The following is a 23,191-nucleotide window of genomic DNA, read 5'->3' as shown; positions in this document are numbered from 1 at the left end:
ATGAGATCTGGCATTGCCCGGGAAAATTCAAGCCAAGAAATAAGTTTCCTGCACATAGCACATGGATATTGATCGGAATCTCAGTTGTATTAATAGTTATGGACTTATATATCACATTTGTCAGATAAATGCACCGTTCTTTAGCTCTCACTCAAATTTCTCAATAAATTGCTTCATTGTATCTTATGATTGCCGTAAAGTTGCTTGCAGGCCACAACTCTTATGAGCATCCTCTTGAAAATGCTTCAAGAACAATGAGGAATAGGAAGTTGAGGACAGAGTCCTGATAGACTTCAACCTACAGGTCTAAGCCTAACATGTACAGGTCATCTACATACACACTGCTGCTAGCATTGGTATACATGTACTAGCCAGACATGGCATTCCTCTATTCCTAGGAGCTATACACCATAGTATATTCCCAGGGACCGTCTAAGGCTTTTCCCCAGATCAATAGACACTATAACAAAAGTCTTTTCTCCTAATCTAATTTAAGATGAATATAGCAGGTTTCATTCATTCTAGTTCTGAAGCCAAATGGCATTTCATCAAAATGTGTTCCGATAACGTGTGCGTGATCATTCACTTGAGCTGATCTCGAGTTGCTGCTAGATTTCACGCACGGGTCGCAGTTATAATTGCATAACTTAACCTGTGATGCAACAGAAGGATTCTTTCTGCAAACTAAATTACAACTTTATTTAAAAACAAGCTTTGTTCAGATCAAAATTACAATGATGCAAGTCTATTGAAGAAACCTGAAAACAAAACTCTTAGCCAGATGAAATCGAAATGACTCAAACTGAACAATCCTTCACCTTCGGGCTCAAAGGCTCATTTGTTAAATGACCAGAAAATAAATTAACTTCCTCTGCTGGGCAGATTTTTTTTTTTTTTTAGGTTTTGTTAAATTTTTCAGTAAAATAGAATTTTCAAAACAAATTTATTATTTGAACATGACATTTAAAGTTTTCCTTAATCCATGGATTTTTGATGTAAGGCTCATCTCCTTAGAGGAATGTTTTTAGCAAAATAAAGAATATGGACGGACATAATTTTGCTTTTTAGCACATACCTTAAAAATAAATTAAAGATTAAAATCTTTTAAAGAAAAAGGACACCAGGAAAATTAAATTCAACAATAAAAAAGATATGTGATCGAGATATCCAATTCGAGTGATGCACTGGGGATGGGATTAGAGATGGATGTTTATGTTCCAAACACTAGTTACAGATTCCAACATTGTAACTTCCTAATTTGTCGAATCCAGCATTCCGAATGAAAGTTTCTTAGCAATAGTAGAACCTTGATATAATAAATCCCATTTTTTTTTATAGTCTATAGAAATAGTTCTGTTTTATGCATTAAATTCCAACAGGTCACATGTGATTTGTTGTTTTTATTTTACGGCATATCAACCCTTTTCAGGTTATTTAAGGCTGAATCTTGTGATTTTAAAGAAAAAATTTTTTTAATAGAATATGTTTGTTTTTCAAGTCTGTCTCTATTTAACCCATAATTGGGACCCTAACAGGTACTACCACTCCAGGTCAAAGTGGACCTGGGAGCAATAGCAATTAAAGGGTGGCTCCACACTCCCCAAAGCCGCACTATCGGATATAGTTTAAGGTTATATCCAGGACCAGGTCACATGCGAGTTGTCCAACTAGCAAAAATGGTCATAAATTTAAGATAGTTGGACGTTAATCAGGTGAAAACATTTCCAAGAGTGGAATTAAACTTTAAACTTAAAAAAACTTTGCTTTGTGTGTCGGCCTTTATTAAATAAAGTGATTGATTAATCTGATTTAATTTATCATTATTCAATGAAGAGATGTTTGCCTGCTAATTAATTGCATTCTTTACATATGGTACAAAATTTGAAGATACTTACACGTATAAGAAGAGGGCAATAATCCCCACTGTAGCCAAGAGTTGAAGCATAAGAATGCCATAGACTTTGCGGATGAAACCTGGAAGATTTCAAAAATGTTTCAATCAGTTACACATTAAAATTTAAGAAGTTTTTGTTTTGTAAAAAATATTTTCTTTTCAGAAAAAAAAAAAACAATGGATATTCTTAATGTGTATCCTTTCTTCTGTAGCAAGATATTTTAACCTCGAGCATAAACGGATCAACCAATGAACAAGTGATGAGATGCAACAACTCCTTCAAATATGGAGGGGAAAAAAAAAAAAAAAAAGCTAAGAGTTAAAATATGCTAAAAAATAATTTCTCCCAAGTCATTAGGATAATTTTACTTTGGAAATTCAACACCTGTCAATACATAAAACGGACTTTGAATAGGCTATAAAAAAAAAAAAAAAAAAAAAAAATTTTTTTTTTTAAATAAATTGCACTACATTTAAAATTATAAATAAGAGTCGAGTTTTTGCTGTAAAATGAACATACGGTATCAAAAGAGGGAGAGCACTCAAGTTAGGCATCACATTAAAATTTTCGGTTTAGTTTCAATGATTTCAAGTAGTGAATAGAAATTAAACTGTAAAATAGCAAATGGACAAAGCAAAGTTGTATAGAAAAAAAAAATTGCTATTTTCAATTTAGTGTCTAAAATTACAAAAGTAACAAAAAAAGTAACAAAAAAAAAATTTAAATTGGAAAAAATAAGACGCGAAAATTGTTCATATGTTCAAACTTAACTTTCATTTAAAAAGTTTCTCAAGATGACCGATCTGAAGAAAATCACTGAAGTCAAATAGCCAAAAACACAGGTTGCGTGAAGTCTGAAAAGAACCTCCTGAATGAAATGCGTTATAATTTTTGATTAGAAAATGTGCATTCATACTAATTTCCAAATATTTGCTTCGTTTTTTAATCATTTTGAGTCTTCAAATAAAGAAACGAACAATTTTTCAATACATTGGATTATTTTCATAATCATATGGACATGCCTAATATAAGGGCATATCCATAAGGTCATCGCAAATGGAGAGTTTTCGATTGCCAGGGTTATTTACGTAAAGGGAGCATATTCCATTGAAGTACAGGGTCAAAAACAGGGGCTGAAGTTTGGTAGACTGTGGGACCTATGAGAGTTTAGATTCTTTTGTTTTTAATCCTGTGTAATGTGAGACCCGTGGTTGGTGCACAAACCAAAATGTGGCAATAATTAGCAATACCACACCATTTTTTTTTTTTTTTTTTAGATCGAAAAAAAAAAAAAAAAAAAAAATCTTGGAAGTTTCATTTTAACGGCTTTAAGTAGAAGCATCATAAAGTTTTAAAAAATAAGAGGCAAGTCTTTATCATGCAAAATATTCTGATGAACATTATCATTACACCGTGAAAAATCCAAGATGGCAACCAGGAAATCCAAGATGGCCACCACGATACGATTCAAAGAAATTAAAATATGGCTTTTAGCATATCAAAAGCACGGAAATTTTGTACAGATTACAACTGTTTTCAATTACATTAAACTAATTAGGATAATTAAATTTCATCTTAACAGTTTCAAGTTACAGTGACAATTATTGGAGCTTCTACCACTATTCTGTATAATTTTTTAGTCATTATCGAGATATCATGGCTATTTTTTCTTGTTCTCATGTAACATTCAACACTTTTTTTAAAAGAAAAAACATTTACAAAACCAAGAATTTATCAAGGTAAGTAGAAGAGCAACTTGCCTTTGGTAACATCTGTTTTTTTGACCACTTTTTCATATCTGGATTGTAAAACAAACCCAATAAAAATTCTTTTACTTAACTGGATAAGTGGTTTGTGCATTTTAACTCATTTAAAAGTGTAATCATTGTCAGTCATTCTTTTTCAAATAATTTTTTTTTTTTTAAATATTCTTTTCCTGTCCATAATTAAAAACTTATGTTTTCTAAATAAAATAAAATACTTTATGTTACTAAGTTAGTTGACAAACATTTTGGTTACAGATTTTTCGTGCGTGTCAGGACACAAAAAATTCTCATGTTTATAAGAGTTTATCACTATCGATTTGTATATAAAAGCTTTTATCCAATACTTTTCAAATTTTAGGACAAAAAGTATATCCGCTATTAAATAATGCTCGAACATGTTCTTTACTTATCTTTGTACTACAAAGCATCAACTTTGAGATATTCTAACTTTTGACTGGAAAGACTCGCATGTTCTGTTCAAATTCTGTAGAGAGGACAATTTTTTCCCCCCGATTAGCTAAAACAATTAAAAACGTTGATAGATACAACTTCCGCTTCTAGTATTTATGTGAACATACCCCATCCACTTATTTGCAAAAAATTATCTTTTTGCCAGCCGGCATGCAATGCTGGCATGTTTAGTCATTAATAGTTGGATTTAAATACCGATTCCTTCGAATATACTATACAAACCACAACAAAAATATTAAAATATCATTTTAAAGTAAATCTTTTTTGTGAATCCAGTTATATAAGTTTTATTTTGATGAACGTAGGAGAAATGTACTTATTACCGATTCAAAAGACAAATTAAATTGCAGTGTGTGCCTTGTTCAGTGCTGAATGTTACGGTGTCTGGTATTGCTACAACAATACTCCATGCATAAGCAAATAATTTGTGGAGATACAATACTGGTAGATGCAAGAGGTTTTCTAGCTCAGTAAAGGGAGCTCACTTTGCAGTTTTGGCAGTAAATTTCAAGCATTTGTTCCGATGGCCATTGGACTCAAAGTTAAGGCATTGGTAATAACGAATGTTTTAAGAGTTTCTATAATTGTTAAAAGAAAAGAACGTTTATAACCCCCATTCAACTACCAACTAGGGGTCATTTAAGGAATCAGACATTACTTAAATGCATGCGTATTTGTTTTATTCAGACACTGAGAATAAGGCATGGTCCCATTGGCAAACACCCATTTTAGACAATTGCTTCAGGGATGTTGGTTATGAAAGGCAGGAATAATAAAGACAAGGAACGGTTCGTAGGTTACACCCAAATTAATTGTCTTTGTATGGCCATAGGATACTCTGGACCTTTTGAGGTTAGGATGGATCCGATATTGAATATTCGTCAAGTCATACTGTATTCATTTCTACGCAGAACCCTTCATATAAGACCTTGTCAAAGGGTTTGGATATGTCAAGCACTACCACCCTAGCTTCAGCCTTATCCCTTATATAGTATATGTGTTCAGAGATTATGGTTAGGATATCCACAGTAAAACAGACTTATTTAAATCCATATTGGTGATTGGAAAAAAAAAAAAAAAAAAAAAGTTTAGTGTTTTCGAGATGGTGGACTAACACTAAATTGCTCAAAAACTTTAGCTAAGAACAGACATGAGACTGATAAGGTGATAATTTCACGTGTAGATTCTTTCACAATTCTTGAACACTAGTAGCACAAAGGCAATTTTCCAGCTATCAGAAGGAAGATTCAGGAAAGCATTTGTTATAAAACTTGGAGACAGGGCCAGCTCAGTAGAGCATTTAGTACTATAGTAAAGAGAAGATCAGACTCATTGTTTAAAAGCTTTATGTCCCATACATGGAAAGGATAATGATCAAATAATCAAGTTGGTCTTTCGTCAGCAAAGAGGAATTTGAGTGATTTGGATTCTAAAACAAACCACTGTGCAAACGACATGGTGACGATAAAGCAGAATTGTTGATTGCCAATTATTCACTAGATTTTCCAATAATTGAGAATTCTAATTTCTGTTAACGTATTATCTCAGTATATCTACCCTCATTACTTACAAGGAAGTCATGGAACTAAATTTCTGCACATTTATGGCCGCTTTATGGTGGTTGAATGAAGAGAATGCTCACTGCTTACAAGCCATAGCAATAGCACAGGTCAGAGTGAGCCATCAAGAAACGCTAGTCTCGATATAGGATTGTGGTCTGGAAGAGGGGGGGGTCTATGCCAGCGCTGTCTTGCAATTTGTCACTGTGCAGAGGGCGATAACTTGTTTACCAAGAGAATTCGTTCATTTTTCATTTCATAATTTAAGACAAAATTTTTTTTTTTTTTTTAAAGCAAAACATTAAAGCTGCGACAAATATTTAATTTAACAAAGTTGATAATAATACACAATGTAGTCTTTACACAACTATTAAGAGAAAATCAACGAACCCACAATATTGTCAAGAGATGAAAACACTTAAATGCGGCAACATTTTTTTTTTTTTTTTATAATAAAAAGTAAATATTATGGTAAGGTTTAAGAAATTAGTCTTTAACCTTTAAAAGCTACCAGGAATGAAAATAACACAAGGATGAAACAAAGCTACGGTGACTTTTTTTTTTTACTGCGACAAACTTATAACACCAACATCTAGTTTTTAACATTACAAAAAAAATAAAAATGCAACGATAGTTATAAGCTGTGGCAGCACAGTCACCACAGCTGTAAAAATTTCATCCTTGTTTTGTTTTTTTTAAAGGTAAAGACTAATTTTTTAACCTTATAACATTTAGTTTTTTTTTTTTTTTAAATTCGCAGCTTTTTTTTTTCTCAACGTTTTCATTAATATCGCGTCCAAAATTATGAGAAAAAAAAAAAAAATGAACAAATCTTAGTAAAACTACAGTTGTCACTCTCTGCAGTGACAAATTGTAAAACAGCGCCTCTATGCCTACTTTGATCTGATCAGTTACTTCATTTTTGCAAAAGATAAAAATTCTTTTACTCTAGGGAGGTGATTTTAGTGGATTCTCAATCAGCCTGTTCATAGTATCTTGCCATTTTGATTACAGGATTCAGAATTGTAAACTCTAAAGTCTAATTATTTTCACGTGGATCTGTCAATTTAACCCTTACAGGGTTCATACACATTTTCAAGATCGTTTCAAATTCTAATTTGGAAAAAAGAAAAAAAAAAGTCTTGCTATTTTCAAACACAAAGAATGTGACTTATTTCCAAATTGAGGGCAGACACCCATAGCGAGACGAGACTTCTGTTGTGGATACACGACAAGGAGCTGGCGGAAGATAGCGCCACGGAGAGCATCATCTCCAAGGCGGCACTCTCCATCTACAAAGACCTACAACATGAGACAGCTATAATAGAAGGGGAAATATCTGGTACACATGAAGTGGATTTCAAGGCCAGCCATGGCTTGTTTGAGAAATTCAAACAGAGGTTCATTTGAAGTTAACTTTAATTTTAAGTGTAAGTCCATATCAACAGTCTCTTGAGACTCCTCACAACTCTCCTTCACTCCCCCACCATGCATTCACCTCTGCTGTCTTCCTCTATTGCAAGTGCTCATAAACTCGCATTTTAATTCCTTAAAATATTTATCTTATTCCTGTATTTTTATGTTTAATTACTATTTGAATGTGCTAGTAATCAGGACGATGCGTTTTATAGTAAAAAAATGGTTAACTTGGATATTTTGGGAACCAGTAACAGATTAGTTTTCAGTTTTTCTTATGGGAAAATTCGTTAGAGATAAGAGAAATTCTAGATATGAACTTCATCCGGGAACGAATTAATCTTGAATAGAGGGGTCACTATACTTTAATATTTTTTTTAAATAGTATTTCAATTTTATTTTTTTATATTCCACAAGTTTTTGCTGGACAATGATTTTCAAGGTCTTTTCAAGACAAACACCAAATTTCAAAGCCTATGCGAACTCTTCCTTAGAATCTGTCAATTTCAATAAAAATGACTTTTTTTTCTTTTACCTATTTTACTTACATGATCTTGCATAGGCCGGTAAAGATCACCTATGATTTGACGCCACAACTCTCCCTCATCGGAATTGTGATTGGTTAACCATCTCATGTGACTTTGCATGTGCCCCCATGGTTCAGGAAGTGATATTGACCAAGAAGAAGGCAGACTCAACCTGATCGGGGTAAATGCTACTGGAACATTTTGTATGCAAACTAGAGCTACACAAGACTATCTTTGGTAAAAGGTCCGCATTAAAACACTTAAGTCTTAAATAATCCACGTAAATACAAAATTCATATATCAAATTCTAATTTATACGTAAATGAAAAATCATTTTGCTATTGAGATGTGCAGAAAATTTTAGCAGTTTGTAACGATTGGAGCACCTACTCCAAAATTTTAACCAATTACCAAAGATTTTATCTTTACAATTCAAGTTTCCACTTAACTTCCGGTTGCTTCTCCATGTTAAAGATTTTCTTCTAAACATTTAGAAAAATTAACATATGGAGGTGGGGGGGGGTTTACTTATTCGGCACTTTTAACCACATTTCCTAAAATGCCATTAAAAACTTACCGAGTCGAATCGACTTTTCACTGAATTCAAAATTATATCCTGTATAAGTGTTATCCGACATCGTTCCCGATTCTGCTTCGTACATTTTGAAAATTTTAAGTCAACTCCTAAAATAAAAAAGGGAAAAATTCATTAAAATTATTTTAATACATAAAATTTTAATAGAACGAGAAAGTTACAAGGATTAAATTTATACAAATATGATGTAATATTGAAATACGTTTACAAATTTTATTTTAAATAAAAAGTTTAATTTTAATTATCGTGTTGAATGAGTAATGGTGCCACATGTAACCATCTTGACAGGCAGCAAAATCCCACCCTTCACTGTTGAGGTCCCTAGATGCCGGAGAGCCCATCATTCGTTTTCTCAGACTGCTAGACTTTTGAATTAGTTTCCTGCTTCTATGATTATACTAAGCTGTACAAGTTTAAATGTAATCTGAACAGAAATCTTGCTGTACAACTCGCCACAGTCTTCTGTTAGACAATTTTAAATAGTCCCTTACAATTTGCCTAGTTTAGAGAGAGAGGGGGAGTTAAAAAAATGCATTTGGTATACCAAAACAAATTTTATTTTCATTCTATTAAAACCTTTAAATATCGTTACAGATATTTAAAAAAACAATACCAATAGAAATGAGAAAATTCTGCCTATATGCAACTGGCCCAGAAGCAAAATTTTTAAGAAAAAAAAAAAAAAAAAATTTAAGATTGAACAAGAGAATAATCCTTACAAATGACAGTCTTGAGGTTGAAGGTTCAATCCTCAATACAGGCAATGCTAAAAATATAAATTATTACTTTAGACTTCTATCCAGTCATGGCTGACAGAATGAAAACAAGCTATGCCCATGGATTAAAAGGTTCCATTCAAAATTCTTCAGATTCCCAAGTTTGACAGGATACATCGGCCAAAATGTTGAAAATGATATGCAAGATGAAACTAGTCCAAACAATCCAAATAATATCTGGGCAGCAGCTACTAGAACCAGCTTTACCTTTACCGTATCCTAGTGGGGAATGCCCTTGTCTCTTCCCTGCAACCTCTTTTCCCCCCACAGAAGAGACGTTGCGAGCCTGTCTGCTTTATTATTTCAAATGCTCGTCTGAGCTCCAATCTATGCCCCCCCCCTCATCAAACTTTCATGAAAAACACCCATCTGGCTGAAACCACAGTCAATTTTCCCCATTCTTTATCCGTGCCGAAACCGAAACAGATTCCATGAACAAAGCTTCTTAGAACTGCACGCCTGTGCAACTCTTCCATTTGTTTTCCAGCTGACTACAATTTGGTTGTCCAAGTCCAACGTAAACAAATTCTTGATGAACCGTCCATTTAAATAATCCATTTTACCAAATTTCTACTACTAACGATTACTACGAAATTATCCCATTGACTACTGTACTCTCAATAACTTATCCTCAAGTGGCCTCCGGGCCTTGATATGTAGTAAAAAAAATTTTTTAAAAAACTCATCTCAAATTTTAAACACATCAAGAGAAAAAAAAATTATAAATTAAATTTTCCTACATGATCATGAACGAAGATAGAGCAATTTGTTGATCGGTGGACCGAACAATGTTGAGTCAGATGTAAACGTTAAAAATTTTTACAAGGAAATAGTGATGGGAACGGCTGGATAATATGGGATAGTATTCAATTTAAATGAATTTTAATAAAGATTAAATCTTAAGGAAGTTAACATTTTTCTCCAATTTCATCTGTGGTCACTAGGGTCCAATTATCACTTATTGGGATACACTAAAACCAAAGAACTACACCAAGGACAACCAATTAAACTTTTATAAAAGCAATGCAATGATAACATTGAACTTGTAAAAGATTTCTAGGATATAAATCATTTTAAATTCTCACACGAGTTGGAAATGTTATTCTCTTCAGACATGCCAACCACGTTTGTATCGGAAAAGTGGAATAGTTGATTCCACTATACATTTTTTTTTTTTTTTACTGCTTCATTCCAAGCAATGCGTATTGCCACTTGAAACACAAGGGGCTTTCTTGAATTGTGTAACGGACTGTTTAATAAAATTGTGGAGAGTTCAGTGAAGTATCTGTTCACATAACAGATAAACAGCTGCTGGTCAGGAAAGCAGGAAACAGAGGGAATTCCACAGTAGAGAGTCAGAGGGAAAAAACTATTAGAGTAAAAGGCTTTCCAATATGTAGGGACCACAGTGAAGGGGCGGGATTTTGCTGCATGTCTGGAATATATACATAGAGGGAGCACAAGTGATAAGAGTTCAGAGCACATTCCATTAAAGTATGTAAAACAAAGGGATGCAACATTGCGGGGATGCAACAGAAGTTGGAGCTTGACCAATAGTGCAGGACCTATTAGATTGGAGACTCTTTTGGACCTTGTCTGAGAGATTAGTGGTTGATGCACCAGCTCAGATGTGGTAACAATGCTCTGTGCATGAACGAATTGTGGCTTTGTAAAGATGGACTCTGGTGCAATTAATTTTCTAGCAGAGTAGAGGGAGCCCACCTTCTCTTATGGGTTCCTGCTTTCCAACGGTACTGACATGCAGAAGTTCAAGTGTAATGTGAACCGATATCTTGCTGCTAAACTCCCTACATAGTGCCCCTGCAATTTAGGTCCCTAATAGTAGCCCCCTACAAAGTGGTAATGTGCCTTGTTTGAGGTGAAAATGGAGAAGGAGTAAAAAATTAAAAAAAACGTTTGAATGTAAAGTTATTTTTCATAGTCTAATGGTGCCGATGTGCCACTTAGATAAAATATGCAGAAAATTGTTTAGTTGCTTAACCATTCCTTGAAATTCAGTTAACTCTAAGAAACCATAAGACCAATGCAGGCTAAGGAGTTCAGAAGTCGAGTGGATCATACAAAATATCAAGTTTTAACGTCACAGCAAGAGGTGCGTTCTTGCACATACGATTATGTGGGATGCACAAATAGCAGATCTGGGACATCGCACTCATGTGTAATGCGTGTCAAATATGTCCAAAAGAGATTATTCTAGTCCTGAACAAGAAATATTACCATAACATTTTTTGAAGGGGGGGGGAGGTCGTTCACACTGGATATCCATAAACAGAAGAGGCATTTAACAAAAAAAAAAAAAAAAAAAAAAAAAAATGGGTTTCAGGGCCAAGAACACAAGTACACCAGGTTCGCATTACAGGGCTCTATGAACAGATTTATCTTTAGTTAACTTTTGACAACTAAATATTTTCGTTTACTAGCCAAACCCACACGAATTTTGGAATATGACATCTTAGTTTCATGACGAGTATGTACAAAGATTTTTCTTTATTTTTTTTATAAGTATAATTCTAAATATATAAATTTTTTGTTAATATTCGAAGGTATAAAGATTCAAATTTCTTCAGTTTTTTTTTTTTTTTTTTTTTTTTTAAACAGTCGTCATTAAAAAGAAAAGTATATTGTTCTATAAAAAAATATAAAATGAACAAGCAGTTGAAATATATTTTCCATTCAGTAGTGAGCTTTGGAAGATTGGTGAAAGAAATACAATCGCCAAAAGATAAACGTTTCATTATTTCTAGTTGCCACTTAGAAAAAATAAATAAATCACTCACAAATGTGACTGTTTGACTCTAAATGTAGAGCCCTGCATTACTTCCCAGACAACACCATAGGTATCAATAAATCTTCATATTTTAACTACGTGAGATCAAACTTTAGTGTTCAGTGCAGCCCATCTTTAATGGCCTGAGTTTAAGCTATAAAAAGAATTTTTTTAAGCAATTTGCATAAGTTGAAATGGTTGTGAGCATTGAATTTTAGCTTTGTGGAAATGTTTTTCTTTCAAAACACTCGTTAAGTAACCCTTACTGGCTTAAGGACACTCCTCCATAAATAGGATTAAATATACACCTTGATAGAGGATTAATATCAAAACGGATACTGATATTTAAGGTTACAAATTGGTCAAGTGTAAAAAAAAAAAAAAAAAAAAACGCTAAGTCGACAATTGTGTAAAAGTGATATCATTTGAATGAAATGTCAGGCCGAGTTTGTTCAATTTTAGTAAAAGTTAATCTTTACAAAAAGATTCATTTGCTTAGATTGTGATGGATTATTTTTTTATTATATAAGAATGTTAAAAAAAAAAAAAAAAAAAGACTATCCATATTTTTCCTGCTTGGATTCACCACAAACAAGGCACCACATCTAATATACAAAAAGCAAAATGGGCGCATACGTTTGTCCACGAAAGGCATTTTTCGTTGGGCTTCTCGCGTCGGTTAGATTCCAGGAAAAGTTTTCTTATCCTTCCTATATCGTAACATCTCAGATTTGCAAACGGACATTATCTTTTTGATCGAGTTTTAAAAAATTCCCTTGTTTCAAGGGTATCCTGTATAAGACAAAACTAATCCGAGCTAAGGCAACCGCCTGACCTTCCGGGCCGGGATGTCAGGAAGTCAGTTAGGTTTGATCAATGTGGGGGAAACCCTTCATATCAGACAATTGCGATTTATTTGAACACTGCCAGAGTTCACCTTTTGGAGGGGAGCTGGTTTTCTCAACATCGTGGGGAAAAAAAAGGGGGGGCAGAAAGCTTAACTGGTATCTGGCCAGCTTTAAAAGCTGGCGTTCATTTCTGCGTGATTCTTAACATAATTACCAACTCATTCATTTCGCTATGGCGTAATGGTTAGCAAGAAAAACCGCTCTTGCTTTAGCGTTTTTTTTTTTTTTTAATTTTTTTTATTTCGTCTTTCATCGCCCGGGCAAAAGTTAATTACCAACTCTTTCATTCTTTTCCTCTTTCACGGTATGGGTTCCTGCCCTTTTTTTTTTTTTTAAAGACCTACAAAAACCCGGGCAACACCAGACATCCCTGCTAGTTTAAAAGGCAAAGATCTACTGTTAAAGTTTGGGAAAACTAAACTTGATGTGCTTAAATGAGTATTCAAGAGATTGGCAACATAAATGCTATTCCAGATGCAAACATGACAAAGAATTGAATATTTTCATGGAATTGCATGGAAAACTGCTATATCAGATATACTCTGGTAGATTAAAAATTTTCTTAACATTTTATTACTAACTAGCTATACTTATCCGTCGTAGATTTTTTTGCTTTTTTAAAATCCTATATAAACACTAGTCTTAAATATTATTTTGACTTAAATTCATAAACCAAGAGGTATCAATATTTACAAGCAAAGTAGGCAGAGAAAAAGAGAAGCCGATTTTGACTAATGTGGAGGGAGAAACGGGTCATAGTATCAACCTTGTGTGAACCGGGGGGGGGGGCAGTAAACATTAATAAGTTTTAGTTTATACCATTGTATTTTTTTTTTTAAGTGAATATTTTAGTAATATTAAAAGATTCAAGCTGTGTATGCATGCAACTTAATTTCATTAGACTATAGAAATGACTTGTATGCTGAAGAGACAAATTCATGGTTAAGTGTTTGAAAACTAAAATTACATGCAAAAATGTAGAACAAGTCCTCACAGATCACATGTGTTTTGGCCACAAAGCAAACATGTGATAATCGTATGACAATGAGACCAACAAAATAGAAATAACAATGACGACACTTAAGTTGACAAACTTAATGTCACAAAACATTAAATGTTTGTTAATCATTTTGAAAAGCATTCAGATTAACTTAAAAAAATTATTCAATTTGAATTGGGAAAGGTGGTTCAGTTGTCTTTGCAAGTTGAATATAAAATAGTTGCCGGATTTGATTTAATTATTTAATGCAATAAGCTTTCAATATTTGCTAGAAAGTAAACATTTATAGAGTCTATATAGTAGAACCCATGGAAATTCCACAAGAAAAAAATAAGTGACATGAAAAATGGTAAAATATTTCTTTCGATTCCAGAATTTAAGAGAATTGATTATTTGGATTCTTCGGACTACTGTTCTCATTTTTTCAAAGTTTGTCAATGTAATCTTCAACTTTCTTAAAGTGCATCTTGTACTTTTGTGCAGATTCTGGGTTCAACAGAAAGATCCAAATTCAACAACATACACTTTAAGGTTACATCGAGTGTAACATTGTAAAAATGACGTTTAAGATGAGAACAGGGATCGAAAGAATCCAAATACAAAAAATATTTCTCATTAAATGATAATCATCTTTTAGTTATTGAATAATTTAAACTATTTCAGATATATCTTATGTAGGATGACCCCCTAGTGCCAATGTGGTATTGTGGGAACAATTCTAGTTATGAGTATAATAGACAATGCTTTCGTGAAAGACCAAAGATCTATTTTCTCCGCACTTTTGATGGCCAATTTGTTTTAAAATCTAGATTCTTCCATACTTTTTTTGCAAATAAATAATTCAAAGTGTAGTATCTGTTGATACTGCACTAACTAGACCTAAGCAATTTATTTTTCTCCCAATAGAGTTTTTTTTTTTTAGAGAGCTGGATATATATTAAAAAAAAAAAAAAAAAAAAAAACTTTGTCAAGACAAATAATCAGCGATTCCTAATGTACCAAATTACTCTAGACCCTTGCGTTCTAGTTGTAAAAGTGCCAAAGAAAAGCAAACCATAAAAAAATTTCCATAACATCCACTCGAGTTGGATCGGTTGTTAGAGTTTATGAAAATGTGAAAGAGGGTGGCATATTAATTTTTATACTGAAACTTTCAATCATGTTTTCTAGATTTATTTTGTATCGTTTCAGTTAAGAGGGAAATATTCTAGGAGTTTAGACAAGTGAGCATTTTCAGCTGCGCCCTTAAAAGAAATGAACCAGCATTTCTAGAAAAGAATCGATTTTGATTGAATTTTTAATTAGACATGTCAATCGGATGATCACTCGATTACAAAAAAATAAAAAAAAAATAAATAAATAAATAAAATAAAAAAAAATAAAGTCTAATAGGTAATTTTTAAATTAATTTTTTCTAAATAGACATTCAATTTATGGTAAACTTGCAGGTTTAGTGATTTTTGGTAGTGGAAATTTTATATTATAAAAGCAGGCCACCTGGCCTTGCCTGGTCGTAAAATACGCTTTAGAGTGAATTCTCTATTGATTATATTGTACATAGTGATTTCAAGAGTTTTTTTTAGTATGACTTTGGTGCCTAGAATCAAAATATGTAGCACTCCAGTGGTATTTGCTACCATAGGACCCAAGGACAGACTGATACCAAAACTAAAAATTAAGTTTAACACGTGCATATAAAAATTATCCTTACCAGCAAAAAAAAATCAAATTTATTTCACATGTTCAAATGCTCTATTTAAAGTTTAGAGTCTTCAGACAAAAAATTGAGTTTGGTCAAGCCTGTTCTAAACTAAAACTAAAACTATCTATTATAGTTGGGATTTCAAAAGTAAAAATTATTTGGGTGCCATCAGTTAGAATCGAAGCCGAAAGCGAAACTAGCATTCAAAGCTGGTGACGTTACCACTGTAATAACGTGACACGCATATGAACTGATTAAAAATAAACTAAGATGAATGCACAAAACGTATAAGAATTTTTTTCTTCAATTTTGACCCATTTAAGAATATTTTACCAAAAACAAAAAACCGTCCATAAAAAAAAAAAAAAAAAAAAAAAAGAAAAAAAAAAGAAAGAAAATCCAATCATTTCAGGCCCCTAGTGCCACTCTGCGACTTAGTTTTGGAAAAGTTTGAAAATATGGAGACAGTGAGTTTTATAAAGAAAATTTCAATATTAAAAAAAGCAACTTCATAAGATTTAGTTTATTTACTATTGTCCAATTTAAAGATTTTGTTAACACTAGTTGCGTACGCTATTATTCGACACGACTTGTTGACGTGTCTTTACATGTTTCAAGATATCTGAATTGAAAAATAGATTTTTTAATCATAAATAATTCTCATGGTTAGAATATTCAGCAAATATTCACTGAATTTTTTCCCATTCTTCAAAATATTGATTAAGCACCAGTTTCAGATAATTTCTAAATTTTTTTCTTTAACTAACAGGATGACCAGCATTGCCCGGTCATAAGATATGCTTAAATATGATATTTTGATCAATGCAAACGTCATATTTAGATTATATTGGACCCAATATATAGTAATGATTTAAAAGTTTAAAATTACTTGTGCGCCACCACAGAAAATCTGAACCAGTAGTTCAGATATGTTTGCAAATCTAAAAAATTAAAACAAACCAGTAGCTATTACGTTACACATGTATATTTGTAATGTCATTCAACCTTTACCTGGCAAGTTCCATTTTTTTTTTTTTTTTTTTTTTTTTTTTTTTTTTTTAATTTTCACTTATACAGATTTTTTTCCCTGGCTAAAACTGTGGCTGCCGTGATGACAATGGCCACGCTAAAACCCAATTATAGTTTTGCTTTTGTTCGACTACCCTATATATTAAGTTTCATGTCTGAAAACCAAAAACTGACAGATGTTTGGTAAGCAACATTTTTTTTAAACAATTTATAAATAAATATATATATATATATGTGTGTGTGTGTGTGTGTGTTCACTGTACCATTTTTACGCAAATATTACACAAGTATAAATCATGTAGAAGATCTGTATGAATATAATTATAGTTAACTGATGATCATTCCATAAAACAAGGAGAATTAAAATGAATGTTTAAAAGAATATGCAAATTAGCCAGATCTTTTGCTGATAAATGCATTTTTTATAACGGCCAAGAGGCCACTCGAGGATAAGGGTTGAAGAGTGTACAGTAGACAATTGGACAATAAAGTAATCGTTAGTAATGGAAATTAGTTAAATCTGTTGACTTATATGGAATGGCTCATCAAAAACTTGTTTACATTAGACTTGAAGACAACCATATTGTAGTCAGCTGGAAAGCAGGAAAACGGAAGACAATTCCATAGGCATGCAGCTCTAAGAAAGCTTTGCCCATGGAATCTACGTTTAGGCACAGATAAAGAGTCGAGGAAATGATTGATAGCATTTTCTGCTAGATTGGTGTTTGTGAAAGTTTGCCGAAGGGGGACTATAGATTGGAGCTCAGTCGAGCACTTGCCATGAAAATAAGTATAAAGCAGAAACTTGCAACATCTCTTCTGTTAGAAAGAGGTTGCAGAGAAGAGAAAAAGACACCCCCCTGAGGCTACGGTCTATTTTGAACTCTATCAAGGCAGAATAAGTCCTTTCTAGCAGCTCCTGTCCAGATGTGACAACAGTACTCCATCATTGGACGTACCTGGCTCTAATATAGATAGAGAATTGCATCAGCAGTGCACAAAAATTGATAGGAATATTGATTTTAAAAATGAGTCACCAATTATGAAGGCAAAAAGTCACTAGAGGATAAAAGTTAACGAAATTGTTAATTTAACAATATTACGATTGAGAATGATGAATGGGATGAACAAAACTTGTTTGTGTTGACACTGGATTTCATGATAATGTTGTAGTCTGCTGAGAAGCAGACTCACGTTCTAGGGTTGGAAGTTGTGTGGAAAAAAATCTTTATGGAAAGTCCGCCAACATTTGGCATAAAGTTTGTAAACCTTTATAGACCTATCAGAGAGAGAAAGGATTTAATGGTCGAGAAAATACTGTCAGACTCTCAAAGACCTTTGGTATGTCAAAGGCTATCGTTAGAGAACCAAAACCCTTCACGGATCTTTTACGATATTAGGCAGCACATTAACAAAACTCCATATTGCTAGCCATTAAGTAAATTGCTTTTACTGAAAGGATTGGCAACTGGTTTTACCATCGAAAAACGTGAGACATGGAAACCAATTTGTAACAAGATGTGCAAGACCAATCAGTGGCATTTTTAAATACTAGAAATGCCAACGAAGTGGAACGCATTCAAGCCAACAATTTGACGACTTTAAGATAGGAGTGAAGAGATTTTTAAACTAGTCAGAATCAGAGGCATTCAGGTTCTTGATAAGTCTGGCAGCATCTGATATAGAATATTTTCAGTCATATGGAAAAACTATGGACGTGGATGTTCCTAATCTTAAAGGTAGGAATTTTAAGCAAAGTTCGGTTTCATTAGATGCCGAGCAAATAACTTTACTAATTGACAATCTATATTTTTATTCAGCACAACTTTTGAAAAAAAAAAAAAAAAAAAAAAAAAAAAAAAAAACTTAAGTACAAAACTGGACCTAATAGTTTCTAACATCTATTCTAAAACAGGAATAGTTTTTATGCATCTGGAAAGTGTCAACCGATTGACAAAATATAAATTAGGCAATCCTCTAACAATTGTCTAAATGAATAAATTTAGAACTTCAGAGTGGGGAACATTGTACAAGAGTCCAGAAGGTGAACACAGTTTTATAGTGTTAAGATCAGCTGCTTTGGCTTTAGTGCAGCTTTCATTCAACTGTCAACTAGCTTTATAAGTTCAGCCGTTAACTCCACCAGCTCGAACTACATTCGAAACCACAGCTATATCTTGAGGATAGTGGAATGGGGACAAAAATGGTTGGTCACATTCAATGCTACAAGACTAAGCTTGTTTCCTTCAATAACTATAAGAAACCTTCTCTACCACCAATAGCAATGGCCAAGAACACATTGCCTGAAAGTACTTTTAAGCTCCTCGGCCTAACGTTTACAGGGAATATGAACTGGAATAGATACATTGAGAGCATTGCCAAGGCTGCTGCAAGGAAGGTTGGCTCCCTCTACCGTGCTAGAAAACTACTTACGCCAGACAGTATCCTATACCTCTATAAGGCCACCATTCGCCCATGTATGAAGTACTGTTGTCACATCTGGGCTGGTGCATCTGCTGCTTGTCTCTCGCTCCTGGACAGGGTTCAAAAGAGAGTCGCCAACCTGATAGGTCCTGAACTGTCGTCTAGGCTTCAGCCTCTGTCCCATCGACGAGATGTTGCATCCTTCTGCCTGTCCTACAAATACTTTAATGGTGAATGCTCTGACGAACTGCAAACACTTGTACCTCCCCGACGTAACTACCCCCCCCCCCCGACAAGCTACTAGGTCTCATCCCTTTACAGTAGAGATCCCTAGGTGCAAGAAAGCCTTTTACTCCAATAGTTTCTTCCCCAGAACTGCGGGTCTTTGGAACTCCCTTCCGGGATTCTGCTTTCCCAACTGCACTGATATGCAGAAGTTCAAGTGTAATGTTAAACATCTTTTTACTCATCTCCCTTCATAATGCCCCACCCCCTGCTAATTAAGTCCCTAATAGTAGCCCCTTGCTTCAAAGTGGCACTGTGCCTTGTTTGGGGTGAAATTGAATAAAAAAGGATTGCACTTGACCAAACCCACTATCAACACCGTTCCTTCCCAACTATCTATTATTGGTTATCTAGTCTTGGTTGGGATCTTTAACTATGTGTGGCAGTAAGGGTGTCCCAATTTATGAAAGCATGGTATCGCGCCCCCAACATTACCGCTAAATACAACTGCCCTGCGCCCCTGCAGCCGTAGTACCTGTAGGAGTCCATAACCATCGTTTCAATAGAAACGCTATTTACTTGCCTTTCCATGACAACGCAGAAGTTTTTAATAGGACGCTCCAAATTGAGAATACAAATTGCTTCAGTGAAGAAGGATTTCCTCTTTAAAGACATAACATTAATTCTAATCATAGAATTAAGGAAAGAATTTTTATACAAGCAAAAAAAAAAAAAAAAACGGGCCCCAACTATAATTAGTCGCCGTTTCTTAGTGTTTTTGTCCGAATAAAGTGAAACTTTGGTCATAACTAGTTTGTTATATTCAAAACATCACATCAAAACACGAGGGTCTTTGGCCTTTTTTCTCCGTTCTACAGCACACCACATGGTCTCCATTTAGCTTTTTTTTTTGGGGGGGGGGGTCATCCTGCATACAAATCCTAACCTTTGATCAAAGTGGAAGATCTATTCTTTATTCTGTCAGAATAATCCTTCAATTAAAATTTAAATTTGGTTTCATTCAGTGTCCTTTGAGGGGAGAGTACCCTCCCCACACATTAAAAACTGATGTAATTTCTAATTGTTTTCATGGGGGGGGGGGAGTAAAATTTAGTTACAAAATATACAAAAATTGATGTTTAAGATATCAAGAACGCGAAACAAAACTTATCAAAAATACATTTCATGCCAAATTTAGTACAAATTTAAAAAAAAGAAAAAAAAAAAAAAAAGTGATCGGTAAATTTTTACTTTCTTTCCACCTTTAAAGGACTTTTAAAGGTTCTGTGGTATGCTGAAAACGAATATCACATTTAAATTTGGGGCAGGCAAGTACTTTTCTGGATATTAAGATTTTTTTCTAGTGTATTAAAGGTCAATGGCGTTCGCCATTCTTAATATGGAGAGAAGGGGAAGCCTTTTATAACAAGCATTAGTTCAGTTGTGATGGTCGCCAGTAAAAAAAAAAAAAAAAAAAAAGAGTATATTGGATAAAAGTTAATATTTAGAAAACCACTTGTTTGCCCAAAATTTCCACGTGATATTCGTTTTCAGCATACCCGACTACTACCTATAAAAGTTGTCAATTTAACGGCGAAATGCCGATGGAAAGAAAATTCCCAATGTTCTAGCAGAATAAATATAAAAATTTAAATGATTTTTCAAAGTCTTATTTCAATATTTTAGATTTAAAAAAAAAAAAAAAAAAGTGTCCAAATTAAAATAATACACGGGAGTTTTTCCAGAGTTACTTTCAGTTTTATGACATACGCAATAACACATTTGCAAGTGTGCGTTTTTTTTATGATTAAGTCATAATTAAAAACTGGTTTTCTATATTCTAGTAGAATATTCTACGCGATGGGGGAATTGGGGTTTAATTTTATTTTTTTGCAATATCTTTTAAAAAAAATTTTAGTTGAACGTACAGAACAGTTACAAGAAAAAAAAAAAAAAAAAACCCACCCAGCCCATGTTAAGGGGTTTCTATAAAAAAAAAAAGTTCAGCATGGTCCGTATTCTGCACGGACCAATCTTTTATTTAAATCCTGGTCATTTTCAAGATTTGTAAAGGAGGTGTAAAGTTTTTTGGAACTATGTTACATGTTACCGTGCGATATATATATATATATATATATATATGCACTCTTTAACCCTTATCCTTGAGTGGCCTCTTGGCCTTGATAATGTGGTGATACCTTTGTAAAAAAAAAAAAAAAAAAAAAAAAAAAAATATATATTTTAGAGTAGTCAAGTTATTTGTTCGTTAAATGGTTAGATGAAAGTACAGAACAGTCACAAAATACTGAAAAGGTACTTATGCACTTGTGTTACCGTGCTGAAATAACATTCTTTTGGGTACTTTTTTTTTAGATTAGGTCCATCTTAACAATTTTCTTTTAAATGATGACTTTTAAAGGTTTTAGACTATGCTGACTACGAAAATTGCATTGAAATTTTGCAGAAATAATTAGTTATCGATATATAAAAAGTTGCATTATGCATCGTATTCTTTGGCGGCCATCTTTTTTTTACGCGCGCGCAGTGTCAGTCGTAGATGAGCAGATTTGTTTATGGCGCACGCGGACGCGCGTAAAAAATGGCCGCCAAAGAATACAATACATAATACAACTTTTTATATCTCGATAACTACTTATTTCTGCAAAGTTTCAATGCGATTTTCGTATTCAGCATAGTCTAAAACCTTTAAAAGTCATCATTTAAAAGAAAATTGTTAAGGTGGACCTAATCTGAAAATTTACCAAATAAAAATAGCACGGTAACATAAGTGCATAAACACCAAAACAATTCCACGAATTTAAGATTCCTAGACGAAAATCAAAAATATTTCGAAGAAAAAAACAAAAAAAACAAAAGGATATTTTGAAGAATTTATCCAATTTGAATTTAAATCAAAGATAATTTTTAGATTAATGAATTAAAATTTTATTTACGTCTTTTAAAATAATTTGAAAGAGGTTGGAGTATTCCTTTAATCTCGATTAGAGATTCGTTTTAAATAGAAAAAAAAATACGTTAAATAAAAATATTAACACCTTATAAAAATTTAAAAGAATTACAAGTTTTTATTTTAAACATTTTAACAAATTACAAAATAAAAAAAAAAAAATAAAGACAATCCTATTTTTTTTCGTTCGTCGTAGTCAATACATCGTCGGTCTATTTGTTTAGACAAACAATAAACATTATTATTATTTTGTTAATTACTTTAGAAAATTGAACTTTAAATATTAAAATCTACTCACCAACACAATAATAAATTAAATTCTGCTCAGACCAACGCAAATTTGTTTAAAGTAAACACAAGCGAACGTCCAATTCGTCGTCGAACGTTGCAATCTAATATAGACAAATCGATTATCTCCCCTTAGTAAAAGAGCATCTCATCGTCTTCCCGTCAGGTGTCGCTTTGCGTTTCTTAGAAAAAAAAAAGTGATTCCTGTTTTCATTTTCCATTATTTTCTAGAAATGGAAATTTCTTTTGTATTCCAGAGTGAAAAATTTGAGAACAACAGCTGTAGTTTTTATATATGTGGTAGCAGATATACCCGGCGTTTTCTGGGTGTCATTTAGCTTTGCAAGTCCCGGGTTTTGTTTTATTTGGTTGGTATTAATAATTAATAAATGAAATTCTTGAGACAATGAATTGTTCAGACTCGCGTAGAAATACACTTTGTGCATACATGACTTTTTGGTGTATTACTAGGTGTATCAGAAGCGGCCATTAAAAATGCGTGATAAGAACTTTAATAATTCAACTTACTATCTTTCGAAGCTTATAATTACTTGAAAAAATGTAATTCAAACCTTTTTTTTTCAATTAAAGGAGCAAAGACCAAATTAAAAAAAAACAAAAAAAAATAACAAGTTTAATAGCAAATTATGCAATATTTGTTTTTTAAATCGGTTTTCTTTTTAAAAGATTTAAAGAAAATCACCGAAATTATACTTACTTCGATTATAAAAAATATATATAAATTCCAAAAAATCACTTTCCTATAAAAAATACTATTCAATGAGTACTTCCATTCTTCATTGTTAAGAATTTATCCATATTTATATTTTATATTTCATGTCCTTTTTAAATAA

General features: G+C 33.0%; 1 protein-coding gene across 1 annotated transcript in view; it reads right to left on the bottom strand.

The window, feature by feature from the left end:
- The window catches only part of LOC145258111 (protein lifeguard 1-like), a 35,855-nt gene extending 13,253 nt beyond the window's left edge, over positions 1-22,602 (bottom strand). Inside the window, exons 1-3 of the mRNA XM_080115854.1 lie at positions 22,348-22,602; positions 8,212-8,318; positions 1,896-1,974 (exon numbers count right to left, since the gene is read on the bottom strand). Of these exons, the coding sequence (XP_079971980.1) occupies positions 1,896-1,974; positions 8,212-8,296 (164 nt within the window). The 5' untranslated portion in view covers positions 8,297-8,318; positions 22,348-22,602. The remainder of the gene's footprint in view (positions 1-1,895; positions 1,975-8,211; positions 8,319-22,347) is intronic.
- Between the last annotated feature and the right edge of the window lie 589 nt (positions 22,603-23,191).

The sequence above is a fragment of the Euprymna scolopes genome, chromosome 33 (assembly GCF_053919585.1).
Source record: "Euprymna scolopes isolate OS-2025 chromosome 33, ASM5391958v1, whole genome shotgun sequence".
Classification (NCBI taxonomy): Eukaryota; Metazoa; Mollusca; class Cephalopoda; order Sepiida; family Sepiolidae; genus Euprymna; species Euprymna scolopes.
This window is presented reverse-complemented; position numbering and strand designations above follow the sequence as displayed.